The sequence below is a fragment of the Squalius cephalus genome, assembly GCF_949319135.1.
Source record: "Squalius cephalus genome assembly, chromosome: 2".
Classification (NCBI taxonomy): domain Eukaryota; kingdom Metazoa; phylum Chordata; class Actinopteri; order Cypriniformes; family Leuciscidae; genus Squalius; species Squalius cephalus.
The window spans coordinates 6,464,971-6,477,799 of NC_137123.1; the positions used below are offsets into that span (position 1 = coordinate 6,464,971).

A 12,829-nucleotide genomic window follows, 5' to 3' on the forward strand; every position below is an offset into this window, starting at 1 on the left:
TCATCAACACAGAGACGTTCCTGGGTGGGTCTAATAACAATCACCAAATTATTTAAGACCTCTGACACATTTTTAAAATGACTAATATGAACCGAATTAATCCAAACAGAGAATTAGCATCTTATGTTGTATAATAAACTCACACATGACATTTAAAGTCACAGTATCAGAGTATTTCTCTCCACGTTCATTGATGGACTTGCACTTGTATTCTCCACTGTCATCAGAGCTGATCTTTGAGATGTTGTAGATTCCTCCAGATCCTACAATCGTTCCTCCTTTAATCCAGCTGATTTCTGCAGGAGGGTTTGAGTCACTGATGCAGTTCAGAGTCACTGAATCTCCCTCCACTATTACACCAGATCCACTCATCAACACTGAGACGTTCCTGGGAGGGTCTAATAACAATCATCAAATTATTTAAGACCTCTGACACATTTTTAAAATGACTAATATGAACCAAATTAATCCAAACAGAGAATTACGATCTTATGTTTTATAATAAACTCACACATGACATTTAAAGTCACAGTATCAGAGTATTTCTCTCCATGTTCATTGATGGACTTGCACTTGTATTCTCCACTGTCATCAGAGCTGATCTTTGAGATGCTGTAGATTCTTCCAGATCCTACAATCGTTCCTCCTTTAATCCAGCTGATTTCTGCAGGAGGGTTTGAGTCACTGATGCAGTTCAGAGTCACTGAATCTCCCTCCACTATTACACCAGATCCACTCATCAACACTGAGACGTTCCTGGGAGGGTCTAATAACAATCACCAAATTATTTAAGACCTCTGACACATTTTTAAAATGACTAATATGAACCGAATTAATCCAAACAGAGAATTAGCATCTTATGTTTTATAATAAACTCACACATGACGTTTAAAGTCACAGTATCAGAGTATTTCTCTCCATGTTCATTGATGGACTTGCACTTGTATTCTCCACTGTCATCAGAGCTGATCTTTGAGATGTTGTAGATTCTTCCAGATCCTACAAACGTTCCTCCTTTAAACCAACTGATTTCTGCAGGAGGGTTTGAGTCACTGATGCAGTTCAGAGTCACTGAATCTCCCTCCACTATTACACCAGATCCACTCATCAACACTGAGACGTTCCTGGGAGGGTCTAATAACAATCACCAAATTATTTAAGACCTCTGACACATTTTTAAAATGACTAATACAGTATGAACCGAATTAATCCAAACAGAGAATTAGCATCTTATGTTTTATAATAAACTCACACATGACATTTAAAGTCACAGTATCAGAGTATTTCTCTCCATGTTCATTGATGGACTTGCACTTGTATTCTCCACTGTCATCAGAGCTGATCTTTGAGATGTTGAAGATTCTTCTAGATCCTACAATCGTTCCTCCTTTAATCCAGCTGATTTCTGCAGGAGGGTTTGAGTCACTGATGCAGTTCAGAGTCACTGAATCTCCCTCCACTATTACACCAGATCCACTCATCAACACTGAGACGTTCCTGGGAGGGTCTAATAACAATCACCAAATTATTTAAGACCTCTGACACATTTTTAAAATGGCTAATATGAACCAAATTAATCCAAACAGATAATTAGCATCTTATGTTTTATAATAAACTCACACATGACATTTAAAGTCACAGTATCAGAGTATTTCTCTCCATGTTCATTGATGGACTTGCACTTGTATTCTCCACTGTCATCAGAGCTGATCTTTGAGATGTTGAAGATTCTTCCAGATCCTACAAACGTTCCTCCTTTAATCCAGCTGATTTCTGCAGGAGGGTTTGAGTCACTGATGCAGTTCAGAGTCACTGAATCTCCCTCCACTATTACACCAGATCCACTCATCAACACTGAGACGCTCCTGGGAGGGTCTAATAACAATCACCAAATTATTTAAGACCTCTGACACATTTTTAAAATGGCTAATATGAACCAAATTAATCCAAACAGATAATTAGCATCTTATGTTTTATAATAAACTCACACATGACATTTAAAGTCACAGTATCAGAGTATTTCTCTCCATGTTCATTGATGGACTTGCACTTGTATTCTCCACTGTCATCAGAGCTGATCTTTGAGATGCTGTAGATTCTTCCAGATCCTACAATCGTTCCTCCTTTAATCCAGCTGATTTCTGCAGGAGGGTTTGAGTCACTGATGCAGTTCAGAGTCACTGAATCTCCCTCCACTATTACACCTGATCCACTCATCAACACTGAGACGTTCCTGGGAGGGTCTAATAACAATCACCAAATTATTTAAGACCTCTGACACATTTTTAAAATGACTAATATGAACCAAATTAATCCAAACATACCCCTTTTCCACCAACAAGAACCGGGTGCTGGTTCAGAGCCAGAGCCAAAGCTGGTTCAGAGTTGGTTCGACTGACGAGCTTACTAAGAACCGGTTTGCCTTTCCACCAGCTAGAGAGCCACAACAGAGCCAGATCTTACGTCACTGTATACGTCTCATGTTGCCCAGCAACCGCTAGTGCGGAAGCGCCAAACACAAACACGCCAGGCTTGTTCGAGATGCATCGGCTTCTCGCAGATCGATCGCCGCATGACACCAAAGCACTGCGATAGCGATCTAAAAGCACAAGGAGTCGTATGTTCTCCAAACACTCCCGCAGCTCCGATCGGTCCTCGCTGCTCCGATGCATCTCGAACAAGCCATCAACAATAATGGACGTTGCAAGTCTATGTGCTCATGGGTTTGCAAAAATACATCGGAATCCAACGCGTTCGTGCAGCTCGCCGTAACTTACATAGATGGATATTATAATCGAGCTGCTATTAGCTCGACTAGCTGCTATTTAAAAATGGCGATCACAAGTTTCTTGTTGGTCACGGTAACCCCGCCCCCAGCCCCTGACGCAAGCGGTTCTTTCTTGGCTCCATTCTAGACCCTGCAATGATTTGGTGCTACTTAAGAACCAGTTTTACTGGTTCGGAGCTGGTGCTTTGGCGGTGGAAAAACAAAGAACCGATTTGAAACTAGGCTCTGGCTCCGAACCAGCACCAGCTCTGCCTTGGTGGAAAAGGGGTAACAGAGAATTAGCATCTTATGTTGTATAATAAACTCACACATGACATTTAAAGTCACAGTATCAGAGTATTTCTCTCCATGTTCATTGATGGACTTGCACTTGTATTCTCCACTGTCAAAAGAGCTGATCTTTGAGATGCTGAAGATTCTTCCAGATCCTACAATCATTCCTCCTCTAATCCAGCTGATTTCTGCAGGAGGGTTTGAGTCACTGATGCAGTTCAGAGTCACTGAATCTCCCTCCACTATTACACCAGATCCACTCATCAATACTGAGACGTTCCTGGGAGGGTCTAATAACAATCACCAAATTATTTAAGACCTCTGACACATTTTTAAAATGGCTAATATGAACCAAATTAATCCAAACAGAGAATTAGCATCTTATGTTTTATAATAAACTCACACATGACATTTAAAGTCACAGTATCAGAGTATTTCTCTCCATGTTCATTGATGGACTTGCACTTGTATTCTCCACTGTCATCAGAGCTGATCTTTGAGATGTTGTAGATTCTTCTAGATCCTACAATCGTTCCTCCTTTAATCCAGCTGATTTCTGCAGGAGGGTTTGAGTCACTGATGCAGTTCAGAGTCACTGAATCTCCCTCCACTATTACACCAGATCCACTCATCAACACTGAGACGCTCCTGGGAGGGTCTAATAACAAACACCAAATTATTTAAGACCTCTGACACATTTTTAAAATGGCTAATATGAACCAAATTAATCCAAACAGATAATTAGCATCTTATGTTTTATAATAAACTCACACATGACATTTAAAGTCACAGTATCAGAGTATTTCTCTCCATGTTCATTGATGGACTTGCACTTGTATTCTCCACTGTCATCAGAGCTGATCTTTGAGATGCTGAAGATTCTTCCAGATCCTACAATCGTTCCTCCTTTAATCCAGCTGATTTCTGCAGGAGGGTTTGAGTCACTGATGCAGTTCAGAGTCACTGAATCTCCCTCCACTATTACACCAGATCCACTCATCAACACTGAGACGTTCCTGGGAGGGTCTAATAACAATCACCAAATTATTTAAGACCTCTGACACATTTTTAAAATGACTAATATGAACCAAATTAATCCAAACATACCCCTTTTCCACCAACAAGAACCGGGTGCTGGTTCAGAGCCAGAGCCAAAGCTGGTTCAGAGTTGGTTCGACTGACGAGCTTACTAAGAACCGGTTTGCCTTTCCACCAGCTAGAGAGCCACAACAGAGCCAGATCTTACGTCACTGTATACGTCTCATGTTGCCCAGCAACCGCTAGTGCGGTAGCGCCAAACACAAACACGCCAGGCTTGTTCGAGATGCATCGGCTTCTCGCAGATCGATCGCCGCATGACACCAAAGCACTGCGATAGCGATCTAAAAGCACAAGGAGTCGTATGTTCTCCAAACACTCCCGCAGCTCCGATCGGTCCTCGCTGCTCCGATGCATCTCGAACAAGCCATCAACAATAATGGACGTTGCAAGACTATGTGCTCATGGGTTTGCAAAAATACATCGGAATCCAACGCGTTCGTGCAGCTCGCCGTAACTTACATAGATGGATATTATAATCGAGCTGCTATTAGCTCGACTAGCTGCTATTTAAAAATGGCGATCACAAGTTTCTTGTTGGTCACGGTAACCCCGCCCCCAGCCCCTGACGCAAGCGGTTCTTTCTTGGCTCCGTTCTAGACCCTGCAATGATTTGGTGCTACTTAAGAACCAGTTTTACTGGTTCGGAGCTGGTGCTTTGGCGGTGGAAAAACAAAGAACCGATTTGAAACTAGGCTCTGGCTCCGAACCAGCACCAGCTCTGCCTTGGTGGAAAAGGGGTAACAGAGAATTAGCATCTTATGTTTTATAATAAACTCACACATGACATTTAAAGTCACAGTATCAGAGTATTTCTCTCCATGTTCATTGATGGACTTGCACTTGTATTCTCCACTGTCATCAGAGCTGATCTTTGAGATGCTGTAGTTTCTTCCAGATCCTACAATCGTTCCTCCTTTAATCCAGCTGATTTCTGCAGGAGGGTTTGAGTCACTGATGCAGTTCAGAGTCACTGAATCTCCCTCCACTATTACACCAGATCCACTCATCAACACTGAGACGTTCCTGGGAGGGTCTAATAACAATCACCAAATTATTTAAGACCTCTGACACATTTTTAAAATGGCTAATATGAACCAAATTAATCCAAACAGAGAATTAGCATCTTATGTTGTATAATAAACTCACACATGACGTTTAAAGTCACAGTATCAGAGTATTTCTCTCCATGTTCATTGATGGACTTGCACTTGTATTCTCCACTGTCAAAAGAGCTGATCTTTGAGATGCTGAAGATTCTTCCAGATCCTACAATCATTCCTCCTCTAATCCATCTGATTTCTGCAGGAGGGTTTGAGTCACTGATGCAGTTCAGAGTCACTGAATCTCCCTCCACTATTACACCAGATCCACTCATCAACACTGAGACGTTCCTGGGAGGGTCTAATAACAATCATCAAATTATTTAAGACCTCTGACACATTTTTAAAATGACTAATATGAACCAAATTAATCCAAACAGAGAATTAGCATCTTATGTTTTATAATAAACTCACACATGACATTTAAAGTCACAGTATCTGAGTATTTCTCTCCATGTTCATTGATGGACTTGCACTTGTATTCTCCACTGTCATCAGAGCTGATCTTTGAGATGTTGTAGATTCCTCCAGATCCTACAATCATTCCTCCTTTAATCCAGCTGATTTCTGCAGGAGGGTTTGAGTCACTGATGCAGTTCAGAGTCACTGAATCTCCCTCCACTATTACACCAGATCCACTCATCAACACTGAGACGTTCCTGGGAGGGTCTAATAACAATCACCAAATTATTTAAGACCTCTGACACATTTTTAAATTGACTAATATGAACCGAATTAATCCAAACAGAGAATTAGCATCTTATGTTGTATAATAAACTCACACATGACGTTTAAAGTCACAGTATCAGAGTATTTCTCTCCATGTTCATTGATGGACTTGCACTTGTATTCTCCACTGTCATCAGAGCTGATCTTTGAGATGTTGTAGATTCTTCCAGATCCTACAAACGTTCCTCCTTTACACCAACTGATTTCTGCAGGAGGGTTTGAGTCACTGATGCAGTTCAGAGTCACTGAATCTCCCTCCACTATTACACCAGATCCACTCATCAACACTGAGACGTTCCTGGGAGGGTCTAATAACAATCACCAAATTATTTAAGACCTCTGACACATTTTTAAAATGACTAATACAGTATGAACCGAATTAATCCAAACAGAGAATTAGCATCTTATGTTTTATAATAAACTCACACATGACATTTAAAGTCACAGTATCTGAGTATTTCTCTCCATGTTCATTGATGGACTTGCACTTGTATTCTCCACTGTCATCAGAGCTGATCTTTGAGATGTTGAAGATTCTTCTAGATCCTACAATCGTTCCTCCTTTAATCCAGCTGATTTCTGCAGGAGGGTTTGAGTCACTGATGCAGTTCAGAGTCACTGAATCTCCCTCCACTATTACACCAGATCCACTCATCAACACTGAGACGTTCCTGGGAGGGTCTAATAACAATCACCAAATTATTTAAGACCTCTGACACATTTTTAAAATGGCTAATATGAACCATATTAATCCAAACAGAGAATTAGCATCTTATGTTTTATAATAAACTCACACATGACATTTAAAGTCACAGCATCAGAGTATTTCTCTCCATGTTTATTGGTGGACTTGCACTTGTATTCTCCACTGTCATCAGAGCTGATCTTTGAGATGCTGTAGATTCTTCCAGATCCTACAATCGTTCCTCCTTTAATCCAGCTGATTTCTGCAGGAGGGTTTGAGTCACTGATGCAGTTCAGAGTCACTGAATCTCCCTCCACTATTACACCAGATCCACTCATCAACACTGAGACGTTCCTGGGAGGGTCTAATAACAATCACCAAATTATTTAAGACCTCTGACACATTTTTAAAATGACTAATATGAACCAAATTAATCCAAACATACCCCTTTTCCACCAACAAGAACCGGGTGCTGGTTCAGAGCCAGAGCCAAAGCTGGTTCAGAGTTGGTTCGACTGACGAGCTTACTAAGAACCGGTTTGCCTTTCCACCGGCTAGAGAGCCACAACAGAGCCAGATCTTACGTCACTGTATACGTCTCATGTTGCCCAGCAACCGCTAGTGCGGTAGCGCCAAACACAAACACGCCAGGCTTGTTCGAGATGCATCGGCTTCTCGCAGATCGATCGCCGCATGACACCAAAGCACTGCGATAGCGATCTAAAAGCACAAGGAGTCGTATGTTCTCCAAACACTCCCGCAGCTCCGATCGGTCCTCGCTGCTCCGATGCATCTCGAACAAGCCATCAACAATAATGGACGTTGCAAGACTATGTGCTCATGGGTTTGCAAAAATACATCGGAATCCAACGCGTTCGTGCAGCTCGCCGTAACTTACATAGATGGATATTATAATCGAGCTGCTATTAGCTCGACTAGCTGCTATTTAAAAATGGCGGTCACAAGTTTCTTGTTGGTCACGGTAACCCCGCCCCCAGCCCCTGACGCAAGCGGTTCTTTCTTGGCTCCGTTCTAGACCCTGCAATGATTTGGTGCTACTTAAGAACCAGTTTTACTGGTTCGGAGCTGGTGCTTTGGCGGTGGAAAAACAAAGAACCGATTTGAAACTAGGCTCTGGCTCCGAACCAGCACCAGCTCTGCCTTGGTGGAAAAGGGGTAACAGAGAATTAGCATCTTATGTTTTATAATAAACTCACACATGACATTTAAAGTCACAGTATCAGAGTATTTCTCTCCATGTTCATTGATGGACTTGCACTTGTATTCTCCACTGTCATCAGAGCTGATCTTTGAGATGTTGTAGATTCTTCCAGATCCTACAAACGTTCCTCCTTTAATCCAGCTGATTTCTGCAGGAGGGTTTGAGTCACTGATGCAGTTCAGAGTCACTGAATCTCCCTCCACTATTACACCAGATCCACTCATCAACACTGAGACGTTCCTGGGTGGGTCTAATAACAATCACCAAATTATTTAAGACCTCTGACACATTTTTTAAAATGGCTAATATGAACCAAATTAATCCAAACAGAGAATTAGCATCTTATGTTGTATAATAAACTCACACATGACATTTAAAGTCACAGTATCAGAGTATTTCTCTCCATGTTCATTGATGGACTTGCACTTGTATTCTCCACTGTCATCAGAGCTGATCTTTGAGATGCTGAAGATTCTTCCAGATCCTACAATCATTCCTCCTCTAATCCATCTGATTTCTGCAGGAGGGTTTGAGTCACTGATGCAGTTCAGACTCACTGAATCTCCCTCCACTATTACACCAGATGGACTGATGGACACTGAGACGCTCCTGGGAGAATCTAAAGACAAAAATTAAAATTCATAACAAATAATAGAAAATTATGAATTTGAAGTTTTTTTAACAATATGTAAGTGATCATTAACTCACACATGACGTTTAAAGTCACAGCATCTGAGTATTTCTCTCCATGTTCATTGATGGACTTGCACTTGTATGTTTTACTGTCATCAGAGCTGATCTTTGAGATGCTGTAGATTCTTCCAGATCCTACAAATGTTCCTCCTTTAAACCAGCTGATTTCTGCAGGAGGGTTTGAGTCACTGATGCAGTTCAGAGTCACTGAATCTCCCTCCACTATTACACCAGATGGACTGATGGACACTGAGACGCTCCTGGGAGGGTCTAAAAAGTACAAAAATTAAAACCCTAAATCATCTAATTCAAACACAATCTCTGGTTATTAAAAAGAACAAATGAATCTGCACTCACACATGACATTGAGCTGAACAGCAGGAGAGATGTGAGTGTGTCCGTCTACAGCACAGCTATATCTGCCTGAATCCTCTCTTCTGACTGACTGCAGCAGGAGTTCATTGTTTCTGTCTCTTCTCTCAGTTAATGGCTGTGAGTTTCTGTACCAGATGAATCTTGCTCTGTCAGTCAGAGCGCAGTTGCTTTTACATCTCAGAGTGACTGAATCTCCCTCTGTCACTCTCTCAGGAGACTCCACCTGAAGATCTGAACACAACACACACATTATATCTAGTGCTGCTGTCATACACTGATTATTATTCAACACAATGCACAGAAGAAGAGATAAACCTCATCTAAATCACCTGTGACAGTAAGAGTCACTCCTGGAACACCAGTCCATTTCATATTTTTATCAGTGATGAATCTGAAATAGTACATGTGTGAATTCTTCAGTGTCACATGACTCAGTCTGACGGTGCAGTTCTGCTGTTTATCTCCCAGATACTGAAGCCTCTGACTGTATTCAGGGTCATTAGACAGATCTGGAGACTCATCACCCTTTTTTGGCTCATTGGTCCAGAACACTTTCTTGATCTGATGTCCAGTAGGGTATCTATAAGTGCATCTCATTATCACTGTTGAGTCCTTTAGTGCACAGATGTGTGAAGGACTGTAACTCACACCCCAATCATCACTAGAAACCCCTGAAACACAGAATTCATCAAACTGTAAATGTAGTTTTATCTGTTATATTGGGCCATGAAAACATGACAATTCTTTATTACTATTTGAAAACAGCAACTCATTACAGGAAATATAAGATAAATGTGAATAAATAATCTCAGTGTGAATTACTTTAAGACAGAGGAGTGAAGAGAGAACCAAGACATCAGCCAAAAACAACAAGCTGCACAATTACAGTTTTTCTGAATTGCTAAAACACATTTCTTGAAACCATCACTCACTTTCTCAAAACCTTAAACACAAAAGCAAATGTTCAAAACTCATTCAAAGAATCTCTGACTCTTCTGGCAAAATCAAACAATGCTTTCAGATCTTACACACATCAGTCAATATTAGAAACACTACAGATCATTCGTTAGACTCTACATGAAAAATGGAGAACACAGAATCCAAAGCATGCAGTTACAGGAGAAATATTGTAGCAACAATGGGTTGTGCATTAATATTAATATTAGCTCAAATGATCTATAGGGAATTTTAATAATTAATCATGAATATGATTAATATTTTGCATATTACAGTTACAATAATTTATCACAGCTGAACTAGATTGATATATGAATGATTACCATAACGGGTTATGGTTCGTCATTACAGTTTTTTACAATCGCTATGACAGATTTTTCAATACATTTAACAAGTTTCCTAAACTCTTAACGCACCAACACACCTAAAACACACAATTGGCAAAACGGTTAATTTCATGCTCAAAATCACACATTATAAACTAAACTGCAAAACTAATTTTCAAAATACAATAATACACTAACACAATACACCATGTCTACCAAAACATTAACACATGTTCTCTTCCACCAGGAACATTTAGTCAATCATAGCACAATGTCATAAAAAACACTAACATCAGATGGAATTACAGAAACTGCATTATTTTATATGTGTCAGGTCTGCCCTTATACAACAGACATATTATTCTATAGATACATTATACTATATCTATTATACTTATAGATATTATATTGATCATAGATTGTGTTTTGCACTGCAGTCTCTTTTGAAGTCTCTCTACATTTTTGTTTTGTTTGTAATGTAAATGCATTTTGTTGTTGTTTTTTTGCAGCAGAAATTCAATACAACAAAATAAATGACCCTTCTTAGAGTAGCTTTATGGAATGTATGGTTTATGAAAAAAAGATGACAGAGACAGAATTACTGCTGTAACGGCTTTATTTGCAACAGGACATTTATAGCTGCCATTTACAGTATTACTGTATGTGAAAATACAAAATATACAAACAGAAAAGGCAATCTGCCCGGTCTTCTGCATTTGTCCACATGTTCTCATCCACATCACACCTGATATCTTCCCTGGCAAGGCATCTTGGGAAGAATCTTTTACAGTAACATGCCTTATCCACCCCTGGCAGTGTTCAGCTGTGATGTCTTGGTATACAGCATCTTTTGCATACAGGAGGGACATTTGATCCTGTGGACTATGGTCAAAAACCTTTCATCTCCAGGCTGAGAAAACTCCTCAATGGGGTTGAGGAAAGGGAAGTAAGGGGCAAGGAAAATGGACATCATCCTCTGATGGGCGTCAAACCTGGCTGTGACTATAGACGGGAATGGTGGAATGCCACATTGTCCCATATTTGCATAACTTCAATCAGCTGTTTCTCACTAGCAATGGAATAATGTGAAAATACAAAATATACGAACAGAAAAAGCACCAGAAGAATAAAAAAATATATAATAAAAAAAAAGATCTTCTAATTATTTGCATAATTCAATCAGCTGTTTCTCAGTAAGAATAGAATAAAATACAGGGGATATATTTGTGTTTCAATTCACAATATAAGCAGCTGTTTACCTTGACTTTAGCCTGTAAGGTTAGGTTTAGAACATGGTGTTATCTGTTCTGACATACAGTGTTAAAGCATTGGTAAATTTGGCAGTAAAAATCCATTGTTTTGTTCTTGTTTGAGCTTGTGTGTAAAAGAAGTTCAAGCATTTTAAATTTGTGTTAATTGTATGCATTTTGTGTTAAAGCAACAAGAAATGTGTTAATAGTATAGCTTACACAGCCGGATGTAGTGCTAACTGTGTTAAGAGTTTTGGAAAATTGTTAAATGTATTGAAAAATCTGTCATAGCAATCGTAAAAAACTGTAATACATCAATAGTCTTATTTCAGCTCGAAGTTATGGGATAACTTTAATGGAATTAATTTAGTTATCAAACAATCTGTTTGTCCAGCAAACATTGAACGTAAGATTAACTTAACTCTCAAGGAAAATTATCCTTCTTACAAACACGAGAAAGAGTATCTTTTCCAGGCCTTGAAAAGACAACTCTCGGTGTTTGTAAAATTAGGTTACTTAAATCGTACCAAGATAAAGCATATAGCTAAGATCGAACATTTCAGGGACTTAGTAACATGGGCAATTAAAACAGAGTCAGTCAAGGACATATGGAATTTAATAATTGGACTAATACATCGAACTAAGGAATATATCAAACTACACAATACACACGGATTATATGTCTATGTACATAAAATACAGTTAAACAATACAAGATAACGAATAACAGTGAGAGAGAGAATAAAATGATCAGAATTAGAGAAAGATAGAATGACAGAAAAGGATGAGAGAGCGGATGAGAGAGAGAGAGAAGGATGGGAGATGAGATCGGAAGTGAAAGCAAAAATCTGCGATCAGAGATCGCAGTAGGCTATGGCAAATATCACAGACAGTAACCCTTAAGAGACAACAAAGAAATCACATTATAAGTTCAATTCAATAATCGATACTTGCATTGCATATGGTTCTCTTTATATGAGGAAGGAAGGCAGGGTCCTGCGTGTCTTTAAGAGCAGCGTGAGTCGGATCTGATTCAGGGAATGATTCAGGCTAAGTTCATTCAGCTCGTGAATGAACAGAGGTGAATAGGAAAATGAAACTAGACTATAGAAAAACATAAAAAGAAATAAAAGAGAAGAAAAGAGAAGCAGGCCGAAGCCGGTCCGGACTTGGGTTTCCAAAGTTTTGGAGGAGGGAGAAGAGAGTGAGGAAACTGAAGGTTTAGGCTTTTATCAGTGTCCCGTGTACCGTCCCCTTTTTCGTGGAGGACGAATCCTCTTAGAGCATTCCTGTGTTAATGCAGCCCGACCCTCGTGTGGAATCACGAGAG

At 39.8% G+C, this 12,829-nt stretch overlaps 1 protein-coding gene across 1 annotated transcript in view; it reads right to left on the reverse strand.

Moving 5' to 3' along the window:
• Window positions 1-4,060: 4,060 nt before the first annotated feature.
• The window catches only part of LOC307154798 (B-cell receptor CD22-like), a gene marked incomplete at both ends in the record, with an annotated part of 258,223 nt that continues 249,454 nt past the window's right edge, over window positions 4,061-12,829 (reverse strand). Inside the window, 9 exons of the mRNA XM_079864888.1 lie at window positions 4,061-4,087; window positions 4,169-4,277; window positions 6,788-7,040; window positions 7,133-7,230; window positions 7,273-7,469; window positions 8,318-8,517; window positions 8,607-8,861; window positions 8,949-9,197; window positions 9,296-9,637. Coding sequence (XP_079721014.1) covers window positions 4,061-4,087; window positions 4,169-4,277; window positions 6,788-7,040; window positions 7,133-7,230; window positions 7,273-7,469; window positions 8,318-8,517; window positions 8,607-8,861; window positions 8,949-9,197; window positions 9,296-9,637 — 1,730 coding nt within the window. The remainder of the gene's footprint in view (window positions 4,088-4,168; window positions 4,278-6,787; window positions 7,041-7,132; window positions 7,231-7,272; window positions 7,470-8,317; window positions 8,518-8,606; window positions 8,862-8,948; window positions 9,198-9,295; window positions 9,638-12,829) is intronic.